Source organism: Mirounga angustirostris, unplaced genomic scaffold (assembly GCF_029215605.1).
Source record: "Mirounga angustirostris isolate CCGP_5_RB_7025 unplaced genomic scaffold, mMirAng1.0.hap1 SCAF_9, whole genome shotgun sequence".
In the NCBI taxonomy this organism is placed as follows: domain Eukaryota; kingdom Metazoa; phylum Chordata; class Mammalia; order Carnivora; family Phocidae; genus Mirounga; species Mirounga angustirostris.
This window is the reverse complement of record NW_026991717.1, coordinates 33,226,262-33,248,151: the sequence shown is the minus strand read 5'-3', so window position 1 is coordinate 33,248,151 and position 21,890 is coordinate 33,226,262. Positions and strand designations below refer to the sequence as shown.

At 41.4% G+C, this 21,890-nt stretch overlaps 1 protein-coding gene across 7 annotated transcripts in view; it reads right to left on the bottom strand.

Annotated features, from left to right (window-relative positions):
- Positions 1-21,890, bottom strand: part of NPTN (neuroplastin) — a 74,362-nt gene that overhangs the window by 32,824 nt on the left and 19,648 nt on the right. For 3 of the 7 annotated variants that reach the window (XM_064570174.1, XM_064570175.1, XM_064570176.1), the window contains exon 2: positions 564-735. In XM_064570174.1, coding sequence (XP_064426244.1) covers positions 564-735 — 172 coding nt within the window. Of the gene's footprint in view, positions 1-563; positions 825-2,334; positions 2,668-21,890 lie in introns of those variants that run through there. The other 4 variants (XR_010404962.1, XR_010404963.1, XM_064570172.1 and 1 more) reach the window with 3 other exon arrangements.

Below are 21,890 nucleotides of genomic sequence, written 5' to 3'. Positions count from 1 at the left end.
CTTTGGGTGCCAGGTTAGCTTCAGCCAGCAAATACACCCCTTTCATCAAATGATGTTTCCAGGTTACTATCCTTAATCCAGATCACTAAAGAGCCCTGTATCCACTGGGTCTTGATCAGGTTCTGGTCCTATTAATTACTCCTAAAAGGTAACTCACTAGGAAATCTACCCAGTGGAAAGATTAAAGGGTGCTCTTGCTCTAAGAGTCCTAAAGCAGATTTCAATCTGATTCCTCAAACCACTGGATTAAGTCAAGAGACCTGCATTCTAATTGTGACTTTCCTACTGACAAGCACGATTACTACTCCCTATGCCCTCCATATCTCTATTATCATAATGAGGGGAACATCTATGACTCTCAAACCTGGCTGTTCATTAGAATCCTCTGGAAATCTTTAATAGATCCCTGGGCCTCACCCCAGACATACCGGATAAGATTCTCCGGAGAAGGACCATATATATCTTATGTGTCTCCCATGTAACAGAATTGTGGATTATGAACGTCCACAGTAAGTTCAGCAATGCTCCCTCCCATCTTCCCAGGAGCTGCTAGTCCCTCTCACCTGTATTCCATGTTGCTGGCATTCTTGCGAGTGGCAGTCAGTTCGACCCCATTCTTTGTCCAGTAGCTATATGTAAGAGTGTGAGAGCTGGAGGTGAGGTTACACTGCAGGGTGATGGGGAGAACAGGGCTGTCTCGAAGAATGACCTCTTCACTGGTGACAATCCTTGGCTCTGTAATAAGAGTGCACAGTGATAGGGAGCCATAGCCTTCCATTCTCTGTAGCCCTGGCCTGAGAATCGGATGGGGTAGGATGGGGAGACTAGAAGAAGAGGGAGGGCAGACAGGACCACATGAGGAATTTCACTTTACCACTTTGGAGGAAGTCAAGAAAGGAAAAACAATGATTATAAGCAAATGACCACTAGCGCAGACAACAGCCTGAAGACCAGTTGGCCTAGACGTGAAAAGAATGGGAGTATTACGGGTACTTGTACTGGCAACAATCCACTTACACTTTTGAACACCACAGTTTTATGATTTAAGAACCACCAACCAATTCAGCTTCAATTAGAAAATCAGGCTCCGCCTTGCAGTTCTGAAGACAAAGGCAATATCATTTATGTAACTAATAAACTCCCTATGGAGTCACTAAGCCTTGGAACAGTAATAGCTAGAATTAGATAATACATGTATGGCTTTTCCCACATTAAATTCTGATAAACCTATGGCAAACCAGCCATGGTCATTAATTATGCAGAAAAAGACAGTGTCGATCCTAACAGCAAATTTCCTGCCAGTAGTCTGTTGCATTTTCCAAATTTTGCCAAGGGAAAATTCTTAAGGAACCATCACAGTTCTTCTCTCCAGCCCGTATTTATTCCCAAAACAAAACTTTTTCAGAATTGCTAAGTAAAACACATTCCACTGTGCAGATAACATAACTAGAATGCGATATGTGTTGGTATCATGTGTTCCTAGTGTTTTAGAGCTAAAAGGCCCTTAGAGTTCAGTGAATCCCACTCTTTAAGAGCTAGAAACGGAAAATGACTTGTGCAAGTCATGACTTAGTGGCAACGCTGGGCCTAGAACACACATCTGACTGAATTCGCTAGCTCTGCCTCCCTTCCCCACCTCCAACCCCCCTCCCCCCCACCCCGTCACTTTCCGCCCTACATCAAGTTACATAATTCATCTTCTGGTTCTCTCCTGGGCTTAGATAACCTAGGGTCATTATTTTAGAACCTACAAAAATAACCTACTTGACTCAAATATTAGAACACATTGAGCAGAAATGTTTTAAGGCACACTCTATCATTCCTGGAAGGTTCATCCTTAAAAAAAATTCCACCACTATATTAAAGTCAAGATGTTTGTCGTCTTGTTATTACCGTTACTTCTCTCTAACCTTTTCCCAAGCTTAGCTGTTACTCTACTTTTGGTCAGACATTTTCAGGTGAAGTCTAAACTTTTCCCATCCACAATTAGAGGTATTTCCTCTTTTATTCTTTTTCTAATTGTTTCTCAGAAATTCTTGACTAACTTCCCATTTCCCTGCACCTGGCAACTCTGTAGCAGCAAACTGATACCATTTTATGCAGTACGGTGCTGACTCTTAACTCTTGAGGACAGAACTCTCTCCCTCCACTGGAGCTAAGCTTTGTCCCCTGTGCAGGGAGGGGGACAGAATAGAGAAGTCATGGGACACTTGAAAAATATAATGCCCAAGGACCTCCTAATCAATGCAACATTTCTGACTGTAGAGCTCATATCAAAGAAAACTGACAAATAAAGCAAATCCTCAAGTCTGTTCAATTAAAAGGGGTTCTCACTATTTTCCAATTCTGGCAAAGGGATAGTGGTTATCTTCCATTCAGCACTGGTCCTTACTGGTAACACCAAACGGTCTCTACGTACAGATAATGGAGGCATAGCAGCCACTAAGACAAAAGCAGATGCATGGAAACACGTTAGCGCAGTGGTGTCCCATGGTTTCCAAAACACACTGGACAGAAGCCAAATCCCTGGGCCTTAAGTCGAGCAGAACGGCTGCAAACCCTGCAATGGAAGGCGCACACACACCATCAGCAGAAAGCACCACAATTCCAGGAAAAATCAAAACCAAGCAAAAACAAAAGAGAGAACCAGTACTCCACAGAAATTAAAAATATAAAGGCAACATTAAAACCCAAACACACTTTTAGGTTTTTACTAAATTTTTATTATCCAATTTTATTTTCTGTCCCATGTGGGACTCTCCTTCTGGTTCTTCTTCTCAGACTGCACTGAGAAAGGGTAAACTCTGAGGATGAGGCCAAGAGCTTCCAGATGTCTCAACACAAGGAGGCCAAAGTAAGTGCTACTCTTACCTGTGACGATGCAAATGCTCACTGCAGCTCAGGGAGATCAAGAAGGTGATGAGAGCAACCTGCAGACTTTCTGCCAAGAATTCTTGGAAGGCAAAGGAAAGCACTTTTCCCCTTACGTGTTAAAGATCCAGGAGAGAGTCAGCTGGGAGCAAGTGGATAATTTAAATAGGTTTAAATAGGATTCTGCACCATAGGAGGGTGATGGGGTAGGGTAGCCTCCCTCCGATGATTGCTGTATATGGAAACCAGTGCTAAACCAAGCTCCTTGGCCAGGGTGCCACATCTGCATTCTACACCAGGATGAAGGTGGAGCTTTTCTCTCTGTGGTTTAGCACTGCGCATGAAAATCCAGGAGAGAGGAACATTTAGGAGAAGCCCAAAAATGTTTACCTGCCATTGACTCCTATTTAGAAACAGTGGATGGGAGACCCTTACCCTCACCATCACTCATGTGTAGAAGAACATGCTATGGCCAGGGAGATACCCTAAAAACTGGGCATATTTCTCTGTCTGCCTTACCTTACTCAAGGAGTTCTGGGGAAAGTACTGTCAAGAAGTCATCCTTAGGAGCGCCTGAGTGGCTCAGTCGGTTAAGCGTCTGCCTTCGGCTCAGGTCGTGATCGCAGGGTCCTGGGATCGAGCCCCACATCAGGCTCCCTGCTCAGCAGAGAGTCTGCTTCTCCCTCTCTCTGACCCTCCTCCCCGCTTGTGCCCTCTCTCTCTCTGTCTCAAATTAAAAAAAAAAAAAAAAAAAGAAGTCATCCTTAGAGGACTTCAGCCTCCTCCTGGAGGCAAATGTCCTTGCTAAGACCATAAAACAATCCAATTAGAGTGAATTCAGGGTGTTTTTTAGAAGTAGCAGCAGCTTGGCTCTCTAAAACAGTTAACTAGGGTTAACTGATTGAGGAAGTCTGGGACGAGACTGAACTGGCCAGGGTTTGGTTTAACCACATGCAGACACTTCTGAGTTAGGAAGTTTATTTCCAAGTAAACTGAGGAAATGTTATGTAGTACCCCCAAAGACTCCTCTTCTTCTGGCCCCAAGGCATGACCTTTTAACTCTGAGTCTACCTGAGTCAAGCTCCTGGAGTACAAGTACCAAATGCCCAGCCCAGTCCATGCCTACAAACTTCTGCAGATTTCTGTGGCCATTTGGGTAATTCTGCTTTTATAAGGAAAGGAGCAGGGGGCAGGAGAAGGAAGCGTGCAAGGGAAAAAGTGTTAAATTAAAGGAAAATTGCTGGGTTAATATTCCCCATTTTCACATAGACAGGTTTTCTTTTCCCCTTTCCAGAAGCAGGTTCTCTGATTGAACAGTGCCAGCTGCAGCAGCCTCTCCTCTCTCTCCCCTAAGGCCTCTCCTCTTCATAAGCATCTTCTAAGGCACTATACAGAACAGATGACTAACCTGCTATCTTCCACATAAGTATATAGATTCAGGGCTCATGTCCTATTATTTCCTGTGTTATTACCAAATTCCTCATAAATGTGTTTTTACTATTTTTACTTACTCTTTCTAAATCAATCAGTTCCTTAAGCCAGAACTGGCTATAAGTCTGAGTTCTTGAAGAGAAGGTGAAAACCCAAAGGGTCTTTCCATTAAATAGAGTATGCTCCCTCAATTATAATCAGGTCAGATGCGGGGCTAGAACTCTTCCTGGCCAGGGGCACTAGCTCACTGGTGGCTTTTCCCTCCTTCTTCCCACTGTACAAGTAGCAAGACACTTTTCAGAAAGAGAGGTGGCCACAAGAGCTCCTGTGTCTAATGTCTAATACTTGTACCTGCTACAACAGAGGAAGGGAAGAATTCTGAGCTAGCTGCTTAGCTCTCCCTCATCACTTAGTTGGAATTTAGTTTCTTCTTTTTGCAAAATACAAGAAAAGGCCAGTGTGAATGGCTTCCAAACTACTTCTGGGGTTGCCAGGGGATGAGGAGCACTGTGCCAACAGTCAGTCATCAAAGTCAAACTATCTGTGAACAGGAAGCAGATGCAACTCTGACTTTGAAACAGCATGATGGGGTTTTAAAAAAAAATACTTTGCAGTTTAGTGTCACCTGGTGCCTAATAGCAAGACATATGGAGAAAATCTCAGGCTGCTGCTTTTGAGAGAACAGGAGCCTGGAAGGGCAGGACCAGTAAGGAGCGTACTGCTGTAGTGGAGGGCTGTTATCAGAGAAGCACGTGCCGCTGTTTTAGAAAAGAAAAAGAGCTGAAACTATGGAAATATCCAAGCTTACATGCCACCCAACAACCAAAACACACCACCACACCGCACCTGTGGCGACATTCCCATCACAGAACAGGATGACACCAAGTCACAGTGAGGGAAGAAGCTGGGCAGACACAAACTTAAAACCATAGAGGTGAAGGCAGCTACTCAGAGAGCTTCAAACAAATGAACAGAAGAAATAAAAAGTAGTTAGATTGGGGAGAGAAACAAAAATAAAAAGGCACCAGAGACTAAATCAGCAAAAGGATAGCAGGAAAACCTACTACAAAATTAAAGGGGAGGGAAAGAAACAATTCAACACTACCCTGGTTTAACTGCCTGGTTTTTTGAGTTTTAAGTGGTTTTTTGAGCCCCCCCACCCAGTTGTCCCTCCCCACCTCTTCCCATTGCAGATGATTTTGGACAGGCACGGATTTCCCCAAGTTCTTTGTTCCTGAGGAGAAAGACACAGAGAAGGGTTGGGGGATAAGGGAGGTAGAGAGGACGGCAAAGAAAAAAAAAAAAGTTGCCACAGATGTTTTCATACACTACAACCAAAAGGGTCGTGGGTTTGAAAAAACGAAGACAATGGGTGGGGTGAGCGATCATACTGGGGAAGAGGGAAAGGAAGCAGAAGGGAAGGGTCATCGGGCCACCTCTAATGACTACAGTACTACTGTAGGGTGCTGGACTCACTCTGAAGGACGCTTATGGTGGCCTGGGCTCGAATCCATGTTATGGAGGGGTTTTGCCTCAAGTCATTCCTCTTGGGGTCGTTGCTGGCCCTGCACTCGTAAGTCCCAGAGTCCTCCAAGGTGAGCCGGGTTATTCTCAGCACACTCACGCCGTTTGACCCGTAGGCGGTGTTTACGGTGACACGGCGCTTCCGAGCACCGTCCCACAGCTGTCTGAAAGACTCTGCCCGGTTGACTTCTGCGTACCACCACTGGATCTCTGGCGTGGGGCTCCCGACCACGTCACAGTACAGCTCAAAGGCGTCCCCAGTGAGCTTAGTTTCTGACATGGGCGACTTGACAAACCCAGCTAGAGGGAGGGGGAGCAGGAATGCAGTGACAGGCCAATCAGAAAAAAAAAAAAAAGAATCAACAGGTGTTAATAGTAATTTAAAGAAAAGAAAAGAAAAAAGCAAATGAGTTGCAAAGAACAAAAAGGATTCATTTTTAAACTATAAAGAGACAGTAAATAGCATTTCATATAAGCTTTTAGAAGAAGAACCACCCTGGGAAGCTTATGAAGCAAAGGCAGGCTAATTACAAGCTGGGGCGGCCCAGGTGCTAGCCAGGCAGAAGCAAGCCCACTGGAAAGCGTTTTAGCAATGGGCCCAGTTGGTAGGAATGAGAAAGCCTCAGGTCTCAGGGAAGAGCCTTTTTCCTTAGAACACAAACCATTACCTTTTCAAATTCAGGCAAGCGATGAAAGATAACCGCAAGCAGCAGTAGTTCTATATGCCAAGTCAGGATCTCTCTTTTGGATGGGTGAACACTTTGTTAGAGATGCAATGTCTTTTGTGGGCCTCAACAAGAAATATTAACTGACCTAATGGTGCCTTCTCTTGGGAATCAAAGTCGAAATTTCAACTGAAAAGGCAGCATATTTCTCTCTTGTGCAGGAGTCCACCCTGTGTTTGGGATGGACGTCCCCCCACATCCTATTCTTCCCTGGGTCTTTGGCAAACAAACAGCCCAGCTAGCTGTGACTAGGTAGCCTCTACCTGAATGCAGACTTTCAGGCACAAGAAAACAAGACAGTCTGTACTTCAGAGTGAGAGTTACTATGGGCGTCAGCTCAGCAGGGGAACCAACAGCAACGGCAATCCAGCTCATTGCCAACAGAGGGACTATGCCTTCCACAATTCCATGAGTTCATACAACGAGAGAACTCTCCTGAAAAGTCAGTCTTAAAAATAACCATGGTACTTGACAGGCGCTGTCTACATAGTTTACTTGCCTAGCTCCCAGAGGCCAGCTCATAAAGAATAAGAAATATGTAATGATGAATTAAATTCTATGGTGAAGGCTAGGCCTCAACAATATTGCCAGGCATTGTTCAGGAATTAAAGTTGATGCCTACCTCCACTTGTCCATAATTTGCTTTAGGTTACACTCCCATAAGACAAGGTGGCAATGGCAGAAAGAGAGTAGAAAATCCAGACTTAATTGAAGAACTTGAGAGTAGGATCCATAATAAACTAAATCACAGCGCAAGCATACTCTCTCTCACCCATTTCCTCCACCTAGGGTTCATCAGCACTTCTACCAATTCAGGCAGTATCCCAAGGTACAGGAGGGCAAGAGCTGCTGGTCAATTTCTCTGGGGACCAAGCTGACCCCTCTGGAGTGAGCAGAGTGGGGCCAAGATCTACCAACATCAGATTAAAAACATTCCAAAGGAAAGGTATACATTAAATGGAACAGCTTTCCTACAGTCCAGAAGCCAAGGATATAAAGGAGCTGGCTGAAAATGGAGGTTACTAAGCGGAGAATTTTCTGTTTATACCCACAGAAGTACTTGCCTTTGGAAGTAAATCCACCCCATGGACCTGAGAACCCTAGGAGAGGTACTATACTTACTTAAGTAGAGGACAAGACCTCCAAATTCATACTAGTCTTTCAATTCATAAAACATTGAGAATGTGGGGAGGACAGGAATCCAGTAATTAACAGCCTCAGACTAAATGTTCTGCCTTGAAAATGCTATTCTAAACTACCTCTTCCGATCGTGCCAGTTCCTTGTAAGGAACCATCTACCAGAGGCCCCAAGAAGCCAAAAAGATGTCACTCTCAGATGCAGGGGAAGTTTCAGAATTTCAGAAAGGAGGCACCAATCCCCAGCAATGAAAAGCTGAGCTCACTTCCAGGTAAAGTGGTAATCAAGGAGCCATGTCTTAATTTCACAAACTGCCACCTGCCCACCCGTCAAGTCAATGCCAGCTAATATAGAAGGACACGTAAAGGAAGCTGGTTCCATTCATTTTACTACTGGTTTAATCACCATGGAAAACTGGTTATCAGTAAATCCCTAGGAAGCAGTAGAGAGCAGTACTCTGTTTTAATCACACTCTCAATCATTAAGTGTAAATTACAAGAGCTCTTATTCTCACATTTTCTGTGAACTGGGGGAGTTTATGTCTTCTCAAACACTGTGATTATGCACACTGTCCTCGACTTATGATGGGGTTACATCCTGATAAAGCCATTGTAAGTCGAAATTTTCAAAAGTCGAAAATGCATTTAATACACCTAACCTACAGATCATCACAACTTAGTCTAGCCTACCTTAAACGTGCTCGGAACACTTACACAGGCCTACGGTTGGGCAAAATCATGTAACAAAACATCTACTTTATAAGTGTTGAATATCTCATATAATTTATTGAATGTTAAACTGAGAATGAAAAACAGAATGGCTGTATGAGTCCAGAACAGTTTTGTCTACCCTCTGATAGCATGGCTGACTGGGAGCTGCAGCTCGCTACTGCTGCCCACCACGAGGGAGGAAGGGACTGCAGATTGCTAGCCTGCGAAAAGATCAATATTCAAAATTCAAAATATGGTGTCTATTGAATATGTATCACTTTTGCACCATCATACAGTTGAAAAGTTTTAAGTTGAACCACAGTAAGTCAGGGACCATCTACTTGATCATGCTCTAGAAACCTGTTCGGGGGTTTGTTTTGTATTTTTTCCCCTTCTGAAATGCAGGCTGACATTTAAGCCTCTTTATCAATCCACTGACTATGCTAATGTAAAAGGAATGCCTGCAAGTATGTCCAGAACCCCAAGAACCCATCCAATTCCAGTGTAATCTCAAATCCCAATGCTACACAATTCAAAGGTAGCTGAGAAACAGCCTGAACACAACTCCCATTGCACAGAACCAAGCAAGTCACTCAACCTTACACTGCCAACCCTGGGCAAGACTCACTACTAAGGAGGAAGGAATGCTGATCTGATTTAGTTTAATTTTCTACCTGCACACAGGAAAATGGGACTAAGTCAAAAATAAATGTTCTTTGAATTAGTAAATTATATGACATATATTTAAACAAACTTATCTAAAAACAAGATTTAAAATCCCTTAAAACACTAACTACAGACAACTATCTATGTGTTCGTTGAAAGCTATTATTTATTATTAGCCATGTGCACCAACAGGTAACATTCTCTAAGTACATGTTATGTGTTAGAGACAATGTGCTAAGCACTTTGTATTACCTCATTTAATCCTCACAACAGTCCTATAAGATAGGTGCCACCATAACACCCTTAAAGATGGAAACTAAGGCCCAAAAAAGTTAAGTACTTGCCCACAGTCACAAGCTAATAGTGAAAGAGTCTGGCCTGAAATCCAGGTGTGTCCAAAGCCAAAGCATGGTCTCCTAATAACTTTCCACAACTGTGGTCAATATCCCTTACTAAAATAGAAAAAGTTTTTAAAAATTAAAGATATTTTTTGCCACCACTTAAATGTAATTAATTAATAATTTCTGAGTACAAAAAGCAAGGACCTGTCCATTGGAATGTGCAGCACACTGTGGTCACTAACTCCTTAAAATTATAATCCTAGTAAAGAATGGAGATAGAGAAGCATAGGATCAAAGAGTCCCCCAAGCAAGGGGTGTGTGTGTGTGTGTGTGTGTGTGTGTGTGTGTGTGTACTGGGGGACAGAGGGGAAAAGTGAGAAAACAAAAGAAAAGATGGTTCAAAAGCAAGATTGCCCCCTAGTTCTGATGATTTCATCACCCTGCTCTTGAGAAAGCTGGCTTCATAGGAGGCAAGAGTTTAAAATCATTAGATGCATTTCTCTGATACTGTGGTCAGTGGGCAAATTAACAAAGGGCAGTACCTAAAATTTTTATAAAATCTAACAGTTTACAAAGTGCTTCCATGCGCATCACATCGCATTTCATTCACACAGTTTCACAAGGTTCATAGGGCAGGCACAGAGAGAGGTTCATAACTTGCCCAAGACTGCGTAGGTAGCTAATCTTGAGCAGAGATGGGATCAGAATGCAGGCCTTCAGCTCTTAGTCTACTGTACTTCCCATTAAACCGTACTGCCCCTACCAAACCAAGCACAGGATTCCTTGATAGCTGAACATGCATCAAAAATCCATGAAAACAGATCTATTTCTCCTCCTAGAAGCAGGGAAAAGAAAAAACAAAAAACCTCTCTACACAGTATCGTGAAATCACAATTAGCAAAGGAAAGTTATTAGCAATCATCTACCTCATTATCCATCCAAAATTAGCTACAGTTCAGGAGAAGAGAAGAGCCAGCTTGCAGCAGCAGCATCAGGAAGAGGCAGACAGCTCAGAGTCTGACTCACTGCCCTGCCTTTCATCACCAAGGGCTCTCAGTCAAGTATGTGCCCTCAACATAAGAGGACACAACTGCCTGAAGTTGGGAGGCCAGCAGAAGGATCTGTTTGATCTCCAGGTCAAAGCCCATCCAATATTTTGGAAAAAGCCAAAATTTCTGAAAACAGCCTCCCACCCCTTCCCCACCATCATCTCTACCCACTGTAATATGTAACGAGGCTCAGATCTCAAACAGGTTTGAGAAAGTACTAATGAAGTGCATTCAGTTCAACAATGATAAAGGAAGCTGAAAGGTGGTCACAGGATTGGGGGAAGGGAGAGACTAGAAGCTGGGGTTGGAGGAGGACAGCAAGCACAGTACAAAAAAATGAAGACAGTAAAACCGGGAAAGCAGTAATGTAAAATTGCATAACTGGGGATGGGGGATGGGAAGCGAAAATGACAGCTGGGGCTAGCAGCCGGAGAAAAGGAGGAGCTCTCTGGCAGGAAAAACTGGATGTGTAGATATGTAGCAGCGGGTGAGAAGAAAAAGGGAACACAGAAGAGCAAGTTGAGCCCAATCCCAAGAAAACTGCTTTTACATATGCCCCAAGGAAGCAAAAAAGCTAACCTAAGTCCCACATAGGACCTGAGACCATCAATGATTTTTACAGCTGAAATTCTCACGTACCTCCAGGGCAATCTCTGAACAGGTAACAAGACTAACTTCTCTCCCCCGCTCTCTCTCAGCTGACTACTGCCAAGGCCAGGCTTTTAAATCTAGCCTGCTTTTGTCACCTTTTATTTATTTTTTAAACAGCTGTTCCCTTCAAGCCCCTGTTTACTACTAATTCCCTGTGGGTGGCTCATGCTGTTGTCTCTTGCATGCCTCATAATAAAGAGAAAATGACAGCCAAGGACAAAAGAGCATTTCTCTCCCCCCATCTCATCCTCAAACACACCCTCATATCATATACATCAAAAGGAAGAAAGACTAAGCAAGACAAGCTGATCTCTAACTGTGGTTTTAGGCATAGTATTTCAAATCTATTTAAACAACTGTGAACTGCTACAAGGCTGTATACACAGGTTGTACACATCTCGCCTACCTTTTTTTTTTTTTAAGATTTTATTTATTTATTTGAGAGAGAGAGAGAGAGAGTGAGCACGAGCAGGGGGAGGCAGAGGGAGAGAGAAAGGGAGAAGCAGACTCTGCTGGGCAGGGAGCCCGATGTGGGGCTCAATCCCAGGACCCAGGGATCATGACCTGAGGTGAAGGCAGATGCTTAACTGACGGAGCCACCCAGGCACCCCACATCTTGCTTATCCTTACTGTTAATTTAAGAATTATTATCACTATTCCTTAACAACAAAGACAGGTCATAAATCCATATGCACTTATTGTGTGTAACCATCAAGGGTAAGGAAGGCCTGAAGCCCTGCGAGTGGATGAAAATGGGATAACCTCATTTTCTGCTGCAGGAAGTATCTGGGTCTGATCTCAAGGATTAGTCTGATCTGTAGGTAGAAATGACAGCAATTACAAAGCATTTCCCAAAATTAAACCTATTCCTTTCACAGCTACCTCTATCAGGCAAACATGACAAAGGTTTAGGACTGTTCCCATCACTAGTTTCTATGCCAGGGCCCACCCTTTATTTAGAAAGTGTACCATCCAAATGGCTAAAGAAATCTGCTCAGCACCTTAGCCAACTCTGTTTTGGAGAAACAGGGAAATCCAGTTTGAAGGAGACTACGTAGTTTAGTGATTAAAAGCAGCAAACTCTAAAATCAGATTGTCTGGAGGGGCAATCACTAACTATATGACCTCAGACAAGTGACCTAACCTCTCTGAGCTTCTCCTAATCTGTAGAAAGAGGTAAATAATAGTAGCAACCTCATGGTGTTATTGTGAGGATTAAATGAAATAACACAGCTTAAAACAGTGCCTGGCATATAGTAAGCACTCAATAATGTTAGCTATTATTGTATGTCTCCATAGAAATAATGCTGAACAGGCCACATGCAATAGCCTTCAGCACTGCTCCACAACGGGCTGGGAAGCAAAAATGTTACAACCAAAATGAGTTCTAAATTAGAATCCAACTTCAAGAAACAACAAAAAATTAACCTTTAAAATAAATTTAGAACCAGAATGGAAGTAGATTTCAGAACACAATGAAAAAGGGAATTCTTCATTCCTTCCTATCCTTAGAGCAAACTAGAATGGGGAGAATGATAATAGCAGTGTGAATTCAAGGAATTTGGGAAATATTACTAGAGTTGTAAACCATTAAATCTGAGATATTATGAACAATGTGGAAAGCCTGGGGTGCCTGGGTGGCTCAGTCGTTAAGCGTCTGCCTTCGGCTCAGGTCATGATCCCAGGGTGCTGGGATCGAGCCCCATATCGGGCTCCCTGCTCAGCGGGAAGCCTGCTTCTCCCTCTCCCCCTGCTTGTGTTCCCTCTCTCGCTGTGTCTCTCTCTGTCAAATAAATAAAATCTTTAAAAAAACAAAAAACAGGGCGCCTGGGTGGCTCAGTCGTTAAGCGTCTGCCTTCGGCTCAGGTCATGATCCCAGGGTCCTGGGATCGAGCCCCGCATCGGGCTCCCTGCTCTGCGGGAAGCCTGCTTCTCCTCTCCCACTCCCCCTGCTTGTGTTCCTGCTCTCGCTATGTCTGTCTCTGTCAAAAAAATAAATAAAATCTTAAAAAAAAAATAAATAAATAAAAATAAAAATAAAAAAACAAAAAACAATGTGGAAAGCCCAAAAGTAATGAGAACAAAAAGAGGCACCATAGATTCTCCTAAAAAAAAAAAAAGTGATGAATAAACCCACCGATTACAAATCAAGCTGTTTAGCAGGCCAAACTGTAAATTCACAAAATATAAGATAAAATGGTAGTTACAGGATTTTGGACCATGTCAGATTAAGCTTAATTTCATCTAACAGTGTCAGCTTTTGAGTCAGTACCTCCACACCTTAAATTCTCTTAACACTGAGTAGTTTCTTCGAACAGGAATGATGCCATCTTCTTTATCGGGTAGTTGTTAAGTCATGTAGTTTATATGGAAAAGCTCTGTAAACTGTAAAGCTCTATGCAAATGTTATTTTAAGACAGAGAAGGGATAAGCATCTGACATGACTGATCTCCAACAAGGATTTTCATTCAGTCCTGTTGTCAATTACCACTGACAAGCTAAACAAGCATGATCTACCTAGATCCATGGGTCTAAAAGTCAGTGACCAAAAAGAAAGTTTAGAAGTATGATAAAAAGAAACCATGGGCTTCTCTCATCCCAGAAAATACAAATAAAATTTTGCCTATAATACAGGGGTGTCCCAGGGGCGCCTGGGTGGCTCAGTCGTTGGGCGTCTGCCTTCTGCTCAGGTCATGATTGCAGGGTCCTGGGATGGAGCCTGAGTCGGGCTCCCTGCTCAGAGGGAAGCCTGCTTCTCCCTCTCCCACTCCCCGATTGTGTTCCCTCTCTTGCTGTCTCGATGTCAAATAAATAAAATCTTTATTAAAAAAAATATATAGGGCGCCTGGGTGGCTCAGTTGGTTAAGCAACTGCCTTCAGCTCAGGTCATGATCCTGGAGTCCCGGGATCGAGTCCCATATCGGGCTCCTTGCTCAGCAGGGGGTCTGCTTCTCCCTCTGACCCTCCCCCCTCTCATGTGCTCTCTCTCTCTCATTCTCTCTCTCAAATAAATAAATAAAATCTTTTAAAAAAAATAAATAAATAAAATAAAAAATATATATATATAGGGGTGTCCCAGACCCCAGGTTAGACATCTGTGTCTCAATTGTATTGCTATTGAGTGAACAGATAAGGGTCTTTCTAGTAAGCTAAGAGCTGCCCACCCTATAGGGAAATGAGGCATAGTTTACATCTAGGTTGGATTCTTCAACTTCTTCAACCTCAATCTCCTCCTCTGAAAACTGGGGATAATAACCCCTACCTCCTTCATAAAGTCATGGTGAAGTTCACATAAACAATGGTATATAAAATTACTTTGTAATCTATACGGCTATAAATGTGATAATATAGGGGGCCATTCTGTGTAAGCATTCTAGTCTGTAACAAAGGATGACTTATACCAGCCCTGGGGGTTCTAAGACTCACCCATGGGGGAGAGGGGTTGTCTACTGCACTTTTTCTTAATTTTTCAATTTTCCAAAGGAATAAAAGCATTGAAAACCACTGACCCAAAGAATTTAAATATGTTTCAAATAGAAAGTGACATTAAATAAGGTAGAGTTGCCAGCAATTAATAATAAAATTTAGAACTCTGGTCCCCTCTTGCATTTCTTCATGTATATGTAACATGCTCCAGGGGGCACAGTAACACCAGCCTAGGACCCTGAATGTCCTTGAAAGGGCCCTAACAGATTGGAAGCTCTGCTTATATGTTATTTATTAGAAAATCCTGGCCACTTAAGTCTTTTACAGACATCAAATAAAGAACTTCATCATTAAAGACACTCCTTGAGACTAACAACATTTCCTCCTCACTCCAAGAAGCAAAGAGGCATTTTAATTTAATCTTGAACAAATAGAGTGAGGCTAAATATAACTGATCAGGTCCCATTTTGATTGTGATATCAAAATGACTATAACCTTAGTTTTTAAAAACTAAGGACGTGTCCAAGGGGAAAAATGCAATAGCCACAAACTGCTATCAAGCTAGTCTTTTTAGGAAACTTTAGGAAATCTACTTAACTCCACAAATAGTACTCAAGCTGCTAGAACACAAAGGAAAAAAGCTAGTTTTGCTAGCCATTAAAAACCAAGGATGTCTCATCCAAAGGAAATAGACAAATGCATATAAATCAGCTGTATCTTAAAGGGTATTCTTAATGAAAGGTCTGGTTTCAAACAGTGAAACCCTTATCTATTTAAGCAAAAGCTCATAAAAATTCTCCTATTCCAATAGACTGTCAAAAATAGCTATGGACCAATCTAGAACTACACCCAAATGAACTATGAGGCCAAAACCAATTTTTTTGTGTGTGGTCGGGGGGAGAACAGTTACAGAGCATGCCTCAGTTGACCCTCCAGTTAGGATTTATTAAAGGCAAAATGAAAACAATATGCTAGAAAGGTTGAATACTCCAATTAAAGAAACCAATCTCACAGCCATGGGTAATTACTAATGAAAAGCTGACCTTCACTAATTACTTTTTCTATGAAATTCACTTACCTATAGATTCAACATAACATTTTTTTTTAATTATTTATTTTAGAGAAAGAGAGAGAGAGAGAGCACAAAAGTAGGAGGAGGGCAGGGGGAGAAGGTGAGAGAGAATCTCAAGCAGACTCCTCATCTAGTACAGAGCCCAAAGCAGGGCTGGATCTCAGGACCCTGAGATCATGACCTGAGCCGAAACCAAGAGTCACTCAACCGACTGAAGCACCCAGGCACCCCTAGATTCAGTATAACTTTTGATAACAAACTCACTTTCTGTCCCTGACAATACCCAATCAGGATTTAAAGGTTAAACATAACACAATTCAGCTCATTCTTCAAAGGACGATACAATTCAATCTTTTTTTTTTTTTGTGCTGGGCAGCAAAGCAAAGTTTATTGAGCAATAGTACAAAGCTCCCGAAGAGGGATGGGACCCAAGAGAGTTGCCCTCATCTCATTCTTTCATCATCATATATCCCCCATGAGAATGACCATGAACATAAGCAGCGCAAGCTGACAGTCTGAATATAATCTAGAAGAGATTTTAACTGAAAGAGGTAGGAAACCCGCCTTCTTTTAAACAGCCATTCCCAGAAACCAGAGTCAAATAGTTTGCACATAGGGATATTCAATCTTTGAATCACATCCCAGAATGTTAGGTAACATAGTCCCAGTCTTCTCTTCTGAGGAATTATTTCCAAAGCATAAATAGCATATAGTGGAAACCACACTGGAAACTTTGTTATTATATGTCAAAAGCAAAACTTTTCTTAGATGGCAGAATCCTAGAGCAGCTATTCTTAAACCCTATTATGCATCAGAATCATCTGTTAAAACACAGGCTGCTAGGCCCCATCCCAAGATTCTGATACCATAGGTCTGAAGCAGGGCCTGGGAACGTGCATTTCTAACAAGTTCTCAGGTGATACTGGCGGTGTTGGTGACAGACCACACTTTGACAATTAATGTCTTAGTGTGAAACTGTTGAATTTTTTAGCTTTTTCAAATAGAAGGGAAATATAGGCATAGGAGCCATACAGATATTTCTGAAACCAAGTAATACTCTCCTAGAAGTTGAGTCTTATTCATAACCAAAAGAGCCAATGTGGCAAAAATGGTTGCTAAAAAACTATCACTCACTAGGACTTATGCTCTCTTCAGCAGCACATATACTATGACTTTATAATAATAACTGTTATCTTGTCTTTGCTCTAGTTCTCATTCTATAAATTGCAGGCATGCTTTTAATTCAATTTACCATTTTCTGAGGGCCTATTTACTAAAAACTGTACACAGGGATAATTAAAATAAACATTGTTCCAGGGCGCCTGGGTGGCTCAGTCGTTAGGCGTCTGCCTTTGGCTCAGGTCATGATCCCAGGGTGCTGGGATCGAGCCCCACGTTGGGCTCCCTGCTCCACGGGAGGCCTGCTTCTCCCTCTCCCACTCCCCTGCTTGTGTTCCCTCTCTCACTGTGTCTCTCACTGTCAAATAAATAAATAAATAATCTTTAAAAAATAAATAAAATAAAATATTGTTCCTAAATAAATAAACTTTGTTCCTAAAGAGAGCTCAGCCTTGAAGACGACACAGAAAAATAATCAAAATACAATACAACTGATAATGGCTACTTTCACAACAGATGTACAGAAGACAACAGGAACATATAAGAAATAGCTAATTTTGCTGTGGCTGATATATGCACAGAGAACTTATGCATGCAATCTAAGTTTAGCCTTGTCAGTTGTGGGGAGAGGGGAGATGGTCTTGCTCTAGGCAAGAGTAAACAGTTATGAGCACAGGGTTGAGAAGTGGCAGAATGGTTCTAGATACAGCTGAAAAAAATCCACATTTTTTGAGTGCTTTTATATACCAAACACCCGTTAAGTACTCATGTTACTCAGAAAAATGAGACAGTGTATAACCTCAAGACCTCACAATTTAAGGAGAATGACAAGCATCCTGCAGGCTAAGCAGCCTGGGCTTCTTTCTACAGAACAAGCAATGTGACCAATCTGACTGGTGGCAGTATGAGGACAGATCAGAAGAAAGGGGTCAGAAAACTCCTTCGATAGTCCAAATTAAAAATGAGTCTGAACTAAGTAAGAGTAGCTGTAGAAATGATGAAAAGGTGATGGATTTGAGAAATGTTTAAGGGAATGAATCAACTGAAACTGTTGACCATAGGGTGAAGGGTGATACTGTAAATGGAATAAAGGAAGATGAACAGAGAGTTGGCTTTGAAGGCACATACAGGATAAGCTATGCTGGTGAGATGTTCAGATGTAGTTAAAAATATGGATCTGTTATTCAGGAGAGAGGTGGAGGCTGGAAATACGCACTTGGGAATTATCAGCTTAGATGGAAGTTGAAGCCAAGGGAGGAGATGAGATCACTCAGGGAGGATGAAAAAGGAACTGAGAATGGAACTTTCTACATAATTACACTTCTTTCCAAATGATTCACCACTGAATGCAATGCACTTTTGCTAGGATACAATACACCAAAATAGGAATTAATTCCCTTCCTTTATCTGGACAACACTTCTAATAAGGTCAGGTAAATAATTTATTATTCTGCTTTGGAAGATTTAAAAGAAGGGTCTTATCATGTTCTTGCTATTGATGCTAATGACTCAGATACAAGGCACAGAATCCACATCAGAAGCTCCCAAAGCAGCATTAGACTTTGAGTACAGTGCCTAATGCTATTCACCTTTACAAAAAATCCTTAACCTTTCTTAAAAACAGCACCCATTTGGTTCCAAAGATTATTGTGGGAAACATTTTTTCTTGGGAAGAAGCTTATCCTTAATACCAATCAAATTTTCTCAACTTTTGAAAAGGAAAATGTATGGAATCTCAGCCTAACGCCCAAGACCAAACCAACTCTCACCCTGCACCTCTGCAGTAAAGTGCTGGACACAAATAAAACCAATATGCCACAGAACAAGTGAATGCAGAAGGGCGGGGAGGAAAGAAAATCAACAGGAATGTAGCTATTTCCATGACGTACTGCAATGTTTATGTTCTTTTTCTCACCTATGGTCCTTTTCAATATTTCTATAAAGATTAACCAGATGTGAATTTGGAAAATAACACAATTTGGAATTTGGAAAGTAACACAAAGCAAATGACTAAGAGATTCTCCACTTTGACAATGGCATGGAACGGGGAATTTCCTTCCCCCATCTAGGCTTCAATGGTCTCTCAATTTAAAAAAACTGAGGATATTCAATAAACTATGAGTCTTATTCTGAATTTTTAAAAATGAGTTATGAAAAGAGATAAATCTGACTCCACCTATTAACCATATTGACAATGTACTGAAATTGCAAGCTTTCCCACTACTTAAGTCATAACGATGGCAAAATTATTTATATGGTGAGATTAAGCAACAGGATCTAAGGAATATTTGGTATTACATACTTCATGGAGATCTGTATTTCTCTCCAAATTCTCAACAATTTACATAGTTATAATAGTTCATTCCCGGAATTTCAGTTTCATTCCCTCCAAAAGGGGCAATATAATATGAAGAAAGTTTTATGTTTAAATGGTGAAAGGGGAGCCACAGGGCAAATCATTCTTAAAGCAACAAGCAATTTCACCCCCGTTAAATGGGAATTTAACATACATTCAATCTGCTGTTAGAAGAATTAAGATCCTACTTTTGGAATTTACTAAGCCTATTCAGAAAGAGACTATCAAGAACACGTTCTTAAAATTAAATACAATCCCGACAATGAAATATTATTCAGTGTTAAAAAGAAAGGAGCTATCAAGCCATGAAAAGACATAGAAGAGCCTTAAATGTATATTACTAAGTAAAAAAACCAATCCGAAAAGGTTATATACTGTATGATTCCAATTATATGACATTCTAGAAAAGGCTAAACTATGGAGACAGTAAAAAGATCAGTAGCTGCCAAGGGCAAAGGGGGAGGGAAAGAAAGGATGAACAGGTGGAACACAGGACTTTTAGGGCTGTGAAACTATTCTCCATGACATTATAATGGTGGATACAGGTCATTACATGTACCCAAACTCCTGGAATGGACAATACTGAGAAGGAACTCTAACGTAAACTATGGATTTTGGGTGATAATGTGGTATCATTGTGGGTTCACTAATTGTAACAAATATACCACTCTGACAGGAATGGTGTTAGTGGAGAAGGCTATATGTGTGGGTGGGGGCAGGGGATATATAGTTAATTCTCTGTACTTTTTCTTAATTTTGCTGTGAACCCAAACTGCCCTAAAAAATAAAGTCCATTAAAAATAATTAAATATACCAACTGAAACTCTCATGTACTGAGATTTATTTGCCCGTGGCATTTAGTTCCTGAATGCAGATAATTTTTAAAGATTTGAGAGACAGATAAAGCATGTGCATGCACGCATGCACACACACACACTCAGGTACGGGGAGGGGCAGAGGGAGAGAATCTTCAAGCAGACTCCCCACTGAGTGTGGAGCCTGATGTGGGGCTCAATCTCACAACCCATGAGATCATGACCTGAGTCGAAACCAAGAGTCAGATGTTCAACTGACTGAGCCACCCACGTGCCCGGGTGCAGATAATTTTTTTTTAAAATGACACATTAATGCAAAACTATCTTTGAGCAATGAGAATTTAGTTTAGCCCAGACAAGCGAAGTGATATCCATCCATCTTGTGTTTATGATGCAAGAACAGAAAACACAGAGCTCTTTTCTAGCCTATAAATCATCTTAAACCTTGAGATGGATGAGACTTCCCACACTTCCCATGAGACTGTCTTTACCAATGCCCTCCTAACTCCAACTAAACAGAAATCTCTCAGCTTAGAGAAAAACATATTACCCAACACAGGAAGACATTTCATATACCTTCATCATTTTAAGTACCCAAGGGCAGATACTACACTTCTGGGTAAGGCAACCACATAATTTATTATGTAAATCAGGACACTTTTCGGGTGCCCAGTGGCTCAGTCAGTGGAGCATCTGACTCTTGATCTCCGCTCAGGTCTTGATCTCAAGGTCGTGAGTTCAAGCCCTGCGCTGGGCTCAATGCTGGGTGTGGAGTCTACTCAAAAAAACAAAAAAAAAAAAGAAAAAGAAAAAAATCACCAAGTAAACCAGGACAATTTTAAGAATGAAAGGGATGCTATGTATAATTATGATGGGACAACAGGCACCAACTGAGAATTATAGCTACCCCACTAATGGGGAACCTAGAGGTTGTGCAGTGTAAAATCAAGCAATTAGAATGGAGCTATTCCAGAATAAAACTCCAGGTTAATTCACATTCAATTCTAAATACAGTATATTTGTGATTTACAAACTTTTCCCAAGAACTTTGAGCAGTAATTTTCCAAGAACCCCTTTGACTGTTAAAACACCTATGTCTCAGATTTAAATATATCTAGTCCTACAAAGCCCCTCCAAATTTCCAGGGTTTTTTTTCCCCTCTATTAAAACTGGTAAGACCTCAACCCTATTCTCCTATATTCAATATTTTTTGGTATCTATACCACCCTTGGCTAAGATAAATTCCCCACTAACCAGAATCTCTTGCCTTACTATAAAGTATGCACACATATTCAAGCCCTACTGCCTTGGTTTCAAATGACAGTATACGAAGATCAGTGAACCCTAATATTTGCAAAAGGTAAGTTTCCTACTTGGTAGTCTGAAGGCATTATCATATCTAGTAAAATTATAAACCCTGGTACAAAATAGGCCAAGATTATATAGGCTAGCATTAACTCTCTAAAATGTATTATCAGGTACTTTCTGATAGTGTTTCAGAAATGAATACCAAACTTCATGGTAATAAAATGCTAGACACACCAATTTAAATTGTGACTTTAAGGAAAGTATAATAATGTACAGAAATTGTTCCATTTAATAATATATATGTTTAGTCTGAAACCTCAGTTTCCTTGTGTATACAATCCTAAGACTGGAATAGAGGATTTCTATGGTCTTTTCTAATATACCTACTAATATTCTATAAATCTACATATAATAACCTGAAATGCAGTATTTTATGAATCCATGAAGATGCATAAGGCAGTACTGTGCTTGTGAGAGAGAGTATATTTTAATAGATTGTAAATTATTTGGAAACCAGAACAGGCCTCTAATTTTGTATCCCCACAATGCCGTGCTGCACATATAATAGTCAATAATACTTGTTAAAAGAATGTTGAGGGCGCCTGGGTGGCTCAGTTGGTTGAGCGACTGCCTTCGGCTCAGGTCATGATCCTGGAGTCCCAGGATCGAGTCCCGCATCAGGCTCCCT